Here is a 7259-nt window from a genome sequence, read left to right as displayed (position 1 = left end):
TCTGGCAGTGTTTACTGTGTAAATCGCCAGAGTAAAATAATTGCGCCTCCAAAACATTTTGAGTCAAAAGTTAAAATATTTAATGGTAATTTTAATACTGAACGAGCCGTATGTATCCTCCAATATTCCTCACAGGGACAGTGGTTAAAACAGCTGACATTACTAAAATTGCCGTATATAACCCTGCAATTTTTTACAACAAAATATTCCACAATTCCACACGCTACAATAAGGAAGAAGTTTTACTATAATTCCTCTCGACTTCTCGTAAGCAGCAATCAGTGTTTGCTGCTTGTCAAGGCACAGAGAGAATTGTATGGCAGCTTCGATTCTAGAGTAATTCATAAGTATGCTGTGTTATTCGGTATGCTTTTTGTACTGAGGTGTCTGTGTTTAACATTGGCTGAAGGTTTTGATGATTTATCTTGGTTAAAATAAATACAACAGATCTAGTTGGTAGGGCCACATATTGGAGTCATATATCTACTATACATCTCTGTCAGAGGTAGTTAGTTATAGGAAATTAATACTCCAATAGCCTGTTTCGCGAGTAATCGCAGAATCCAATTGGAAATAGGAGTCGAATATAAGTAATGCTCTGAATAAAAGATCACATGTTCATAAAAGTATTCAAATGAGTTTAATTCACTATCAATAAATATAAATTTAGAACTTATAAGAAATATATTATAATTCACACTGCACGCAGTCATGTTCAGTCTTCAAAGATCGAGCCCGCGCTGCTGTCGCTAGCGGAGCGCCCGCCACCCGAAGTGTTCACCAACACCGCACCGCGCCCGTCACCGGGAACTCTCACACCATCACCAGGCGACCGTTCCTGTACACCGCCCTCAGGGGAGCCTTCTCGCCGTCGCTTCTCCTACAACTACAACATACACTTCTAGTTTCATGCGAATAATTCGCAATAAGAACTTAGGAAAGCGCTTCACCGACTCATGCACGACCAAGTTCTATCACGATTTTCGTTGCAATTAAACGAGGTAGGAAAACGCTAGCTGTAAATGTGCACTGCAGCATTTGTGAACTGGCCGGCGTTTTGGGTGCCGGCGGAGTTATCGTTCTTGGAGAGCCGAAGGAGATTAAATGAGTATTTAGGTGGAATAGTGTTATACTGATATATATATTATCACGGGATTTTTTTAATTCATTAATATATTTTATTTATGGACGACCCTTACTACACAACAAAGCAGAGCTACTAAGGTCTATCTTTACGACTTTTTCGTTAGGAACTGACTCGAATATTTGAAAAACATAAAGAACGATATTAACTTTAGGCGTGAAAAAGAGCTCGGTGTTAACTACTACGTCAATACGTGTGTAATTATTACATCGCGTGCGGACCTCAGCGGGGTGGTGGTAGTGGCGGTGCTGTGCGCGTCGGCAGCGCGAGCGCGGGGCCGCCGCGCGCCGCGGGCGGACAGCAGCGCCAGCGCGGCGGACACGGCCTGCAGCGCCACCATGACGCCGCTGGCGCACGCGAGCACGTACACGTTGCTCGGCAGGTCTCTCTCCGCCTCCTGCGCGTGTCGATTCGTTATTACTTTCCTTGAGTTCACTTCGTATAGTGTTTGTAATCGATACTATAACTCTGGGAAAGACTACCCACCTCCATGAGTTGGTTGACCTTCTCGGGCAGGGGGTGATAGTGTGCCAGGTGCTGCAACAGCGGGTGCAGGTGGTCGCTCAGCTGCAGCGCGTGCCGCAGCTCGGCCGCCTGCTTGCCGCGCAACCAGCGCAGGACGCGGTACGTCACCCAGCTGCCCCACACCGCCTCGCACCAGACGACCAAGAACGTTGCGGTCGCGTACTGAACGAATTACAAATGATTACAGTACCCTTAGTACGAGTTTGACAGTTTACTTCATGTAATTTACTTTCGGTTTTCTTTTCATACAAATCCTATCAGCGCCCCAAGCGTAAACGCAGAGGAACTAAAATCGGCAGTACGAGTTTTTATTACTAACGTTATCGACTTCGAAGTCGAAATAACGCGCGGTTTTCGACATTTTGGTAGTACGAGTAACACTTTTGACAGATTTACGCATGTAAATTGACGTTTTCGTTACTTTCTTATCGAGTTTGAACTCACTGAATTTATTTCGGTGAGCGTCAGTGATACCTATTTTTGAAAATTAATTACTAAACATGTGAGGCAATATAATGCTTGAAAACTAGCTACAACTGTTACGGTAGTCTTTTAGAACATTAAAAAGCAACAAAACTGAATTCTGCGGTGAAATTTATCTTTAATTAGCCGTATTTTAAACTAACATATTTTCTTGAGAATTGCCTTAGAAAATGTTAATATTTTTTTGCGTTAACATGTGAAGAAGAAATGAGTAATAAATATTAACTTATTTACAAATATGATACAAACGCAAGGTGAGTCTAAATATAACATATATTTTTGAATGGCATGCTAATGTATTATTTAATTACATCGAAAATAAATGATAATAATGTAAAAGAATATAGTTCAATTATCATAATATCATAAAATCGCTTAAACAAAATAGTAAAACAAGTTATAATTGAAATATGTATATTGTTAAAATGAGTATTTCAAAAACATCAAAAATACTTAACTTATTTTTGTTATTATTCCTAACAATATTGGTAGCAGTTGAGAATGCTTTGAAGGTATGATGGGGATCATGCAAAGTATAATTAACTGTCATTCTTTAGTGTAATCATTATTAATAAAAATATATATATTTTTCAGGCTATGAGTGAATCAATCCTTTATTTGGAGCAGCTATACTATTATTAATGATGATTTGGTGCAGACAATATCCAAGAAACAAGTGACCATGCATTGAACAGTTATCTACATCTCTATATAATTTCCTTTTCATTTAATTCAAACAATAAATATACTGCAAAGTGGATTTGTCTCTTTATTGAATATCTATTATTTTCTACGATGTTGTAAAATGAAATTGAATTGAGAATGATTTAAAAATATGCATTATTATATTAGAAACATCTATAGGTACATTATAATACTATTATGTTTGTATTTTATATGTTTATATTAAATTATATATACATTATTATTATACTCAATAAATGCTTATAACTATTGTTTTGAATTCTCATAAATAATCAACGTCAAAAACACTCATTGCTTAAAAACATAGAATGTTATTAATCCTTTTTCAAAAAGTAAAAATATAAATAACAATAGTAGTATAAAACAGATAATTAAAACTATTAACTCTTTATTGTTTAATGTAAATCAGAAACTTTATATATGTAGTGCATATAATTATATTTTAGGAAAAATAAAACAAATTAAGAGAAAGTAATTGTTAGGTATTTGTTTTCAATATATTAAACTTTATTTTCACAATGATTCTTGGAGTTAAGAGTGATAGACGTAATGTCACACTGGAAAATCAATAACTATTGTTTTGATTTCTCTCAAATAATCAACTTCAAAAACACTCATAGCTTAATAAAATAGAATGTTGTTATTTATACTTTCTCAATTATGGGGTATATTAAAACTATGAACTCTTTATTGTTAAATGTAAATAAAAAGCTTTATATATGTAGTATATATACAATTATATTTTAGGAAAAATAAAAACAAATTATGATAGTAATTATACGGTATTTGTTTTCTATATATTAAACTTTATTTTCACAATGATTCTTGGAGTTAAGAGTGATAGATGTAGCATCACACTGGAAAATCAATAACTATTGTTTTGATTTTCTCATAAATAATCAACTTCAAAAACACTCATTGCTTAATAAAATAAAATGTTGTTACTTATACTTTTTCAATTATGGGGTATATTAAAACAGTCAATTAAAACTATGAACTCTTTGTTGTTTAATGTAAATAAAAACCTTTATATATGTTTTATACATAATTATATTTTAGGAAAAATAAAACACAAATTATAGTAGTAATTATTAGGTATTTGTTTTCTATATATTAAACTTTATTTTAACAATGATTCTTGGAGTTAAGAGTGATAGATGTAGCATCACACTGGAAAATGCAGCACAGATGTATTTGTATTATCTAGGCTTGTATTTCTTCTTTATAACTGTAATCACAAACAATATTTTTTATTAATACATTCACAAACATATAAGATAGTCATGATCATAGAATTATTTAAATCTAAGTGAACCCTAATTGAAATATAATTAATAAGGTCCATAATACATAATAGCAATTAAACATGCATATTATTGTAGTATATTGAAATAGTTTGTATTTAATTAGGATAATATCGAAATAACAAAATAATTTAAGCATAACTTTGAATTGAGATGAAAGTCACTTCATTTTAAATTAAACTTTATAAACTGGAAATAAAAACAATAATTTAAGTATAGAATAAAAGTGTTCGCAAACTAATTTTACTTATTAATAGATGCTCTAAATATGTATAAGTATATCAACGTAAAATTGTAAGGAGAATTCAATTAACAATATTTGTAGGTTAGTTATAGTTTAACACAAATTCCTCTATATTAATAACAATATTCACTGTTTATATATTTTTTAAACGTTTAGAATCTTTATTATAAACTTACGGTCCTTACAATTATTACGTATCGTTTTATTTATTTAATGTAATAACAAATTTATGTTTACGTACCTCTTGATGAATTTTATAATATAATTAATCTTTCAAACAATGTTTCAGTGTCATTTCTTCTCTTTTCACTGCTATTATAACACTTAAAAATTAAAGCATTCACCGTTCTATTTCTTACAGTAATGTAAACATTGTAAAATACGATAATATAACCTTTAAATTTTTAAAGACATTAGACAATACTTTGCGAGAAATGTCAAATACAATAAAAATGACAAAATATTTTCTTTCACTCTTTTTAGCGCGTGTAAGTGAGACGGAAATATGAATTGTGTGGTAGTCTTTTTCGAGTAGCTCGATGGCTATCATGGTTTTAACGCAAACGAGTAATGTCAAACTTATACTATCGAATTCAAATACTTCGTAAACGTTTTCGAATAGACGATACGTTATTAACGCAAGAAGTATTGAAACTCGTACTAGGGGTACAGAACTATAAACGTATTATGTAAATTGTGTGTATGTAACATAGTGGATAGAGACCAATACAAGAAGCGCGCGTCGCAGGCTCAGTCGGCGGCAACGCAATGCGGTGAGCGCGAGATGCGCTAGCAGCATGATGCTAAATCCGCTGAGAGGCAGCATGACGGCAGCCGTGCGGTACTCCAGCGAGAACAGCTCCCGCGCCGCGATGTAAGCGCTGGGGTCCCACTTGAGGCGCGCTGCAGCTGATAGAATCGCACCAGCGAACAGCTGTGGAGTAGGAGTTGTGATGTTTGATGACTATAGCGTCGAACTCATATTTGAACATTTTCAGGTTCATATGCAAATGTATAATAGTATTATAAAAGCGCAGATATTTAAAATATTTAGTTTGACTCTATTGTTGTTTACAGCGAACTACCTGCTGCTGGCAGTAACAAACATATCGCCTTATCTGTTAGCGGGCGTGCGTGCGTTACGGTGACCACGTGACCAAACTCGTCGCGTTCTCAATCAATTATTGCAATGAAAACATACAAATATTATATTGACTCGACATATGAAATTACTTATAGTTTAAGAACTATTTTTATTTCTGTTGTAAACAGTATATTGAATCAAAAATTGGAATTAAGACTTGGAAAAGTTATTGGATTTCTAGGATAAAAATAATTGAAAGGTTAGATAGGTTTTTGCAAAAGCAAATTGAATTTGGAATATGTTATGACTATTATTTATATGTAACGCACCATCAGTAAGAGATTGATGTGTAGGAGTGCGGTGGGCACGGCGCGCGCGACACACCCCATGTTGGCACCACGCCAGTACAGCACCACACGAGGGGAGCACTAGAGGGACATGACCGGCAGCTCCTTCACACACAATACCACATCCGTCGGGCAATAGTTTAAAGTAAAATATTAGAGAATTGGTCCACACTACAAATATGAGTCACTTCGCGCCACTCGCTCAAAACTAGCTGAGGCAGCTAAAACATTTGCTGTAAATTCGAAAGAGTAAGCTCCTTATCACGGTTATCAGTGAACGTAAAAAATAAATCAGCTGCTCGCGGCTATCTACGCTTATCGCAGAGATACGAGTCTCTGTTTCGTATTAAATTTACTCACAATGACTAATTCCCGTTTTGTGGAAATCACTTTATAACTCAATAAATCAATACATGTACATACGATACGTGTGTTGGTGAAACTCAATTACAGTTCCGTCTCTATAAACATTGTTTGTTTTTGTGCTTATCGTAATGTCTGCAGCGCTCCCCGTCCCCTCTCGAAGTGATCTTTATTGCAGGAGGACATGTAGGTATTGAGATAATAGAAACATTAATTATAATATTAACTCGTGCTGTCATAAGGTTAACAGACGTGGAAGTCGCATTAGCTGACGAAAATATTTGTTTTGACGCTACCGACGAACTACTGCAGGAAAACGAAGTTTTCTACTTAGTGATATCGTAATTGTTCCTTTTTATGCTCGGCTTTGTAACAAAACTGAAATAATGTTTCGCACACCCATATCGTTGGGACAGTCGATCGTTTTCATTTGGATTCAATCGTTTATGTAAAGCCATATAAATAGACAAAAGGAGTGTGTCGATGACCATTGGGATACTCACCCACATATTATTTTTAACGTATTTGTAGGAACCGTCTGATTCAAGCAAACTAGCAAGTGTGGCGATGGTACGCGTGCATATTGTACGTGTTTACATAATAGAGAGTAACTAATCAGAGTTCACGTTGCATGACCCGATCACAGTCATATAATAATTATGTTGTTTACAGTTCGAGGGTCAAACCTCGCGATCCGATTCTTGAGGTCATCCAGTCGATCCGCTAGAAGTGGTTTTAAAACTCATCGTATGCTCGCTAACCGATCAGGTAAAGATCTGATCTGATTCGATTTGATAAAGATCGGGTTAGATCGAAAGGTACCTAAGGTAAATAAACGAAGAAAATCTGTTACATTTTCTCAACAACAGAATTTAATTTATAAACTGTCCATGTTAAAAATTTCAGTTATTCTATTTCGAAGAAAGTCTCGAAATCTGAGATTTCTTTCAATATTGTCACCCTTTGCTTATATGTATACCACAAGACAGTAATACTAATAAAATAACCGCAATATACAACTATAGTAATAGTTCTTTGTGGCTTTCTCTCGCCACTATTT

General features: G+C 34.7%; 1 protein-coding gene and 1 long non-coding RNA gene across 3 annotated transcripts; one reads left to right on the top strand and one right to left on the bottom strand.

Moving 5' to 3' along the window:
• Positions 1-617: 617 nt before the first annotated feature.
• Positions 618-6254, bottom strand: LOC124543338. Of its 2 annotated transcripts, none has more exons than XM_047121548.1 (5): positions 5819-6254; positions 5130-5339; positions 1631-1831; positions 1353-1541; positions 618-886 (listed from the first exon to the last, which is right to left on the bottom strand). In XM_047121548.1, the coding sequence occupies exons 1-5, from the start codon at positions 5876-5878 to the stop codon at positions 881-883; spliced, it is 666 nt and encodes a 221-aa protein (XP_046977504.1). In that variant the 5' UTR covers positions 5879-6254; the 3' UTR covers positions 618-880. The 2 variants fall into 2 exon arrangements, with proteins under 2 accessions (XP_046977504.1, XP_046977497.1); XM_047121541.1 differs by having other exon boundaries at positions 1366-1541.
• Positions 1872-2910, top strand: LOC124543355. Its single transcript, XR_006967453.1, has 2 exons — positions 1872-2406; positions 2747-2910. It is a non-coding gene; the product is annotated as an uncharacterized LOC124543355 (long non-coding RNA).
• Positions 6255-7259: the final 1005 nt, after the last annotated feature.

This window comes from Vanessa cardui, chromosome 3 (genome assembly GCF_905220365.1).
Source record: "Vanessa cardui chromosome 3, ilVanCard2.1, whole genome shotgun sequence".
Classification (NCBI taxonomy): domain Eukaryota; kingdom Metazoa; phylum Arthropoda; class Insecta; order Lepidoptera; family Nymphalidae; genus Vanessa; species Vanessa cardui.
Note: the sequence above shows the minus strand (reverse complement) of the source record. Positions and strands in the feature narration are given on the sequence as shown.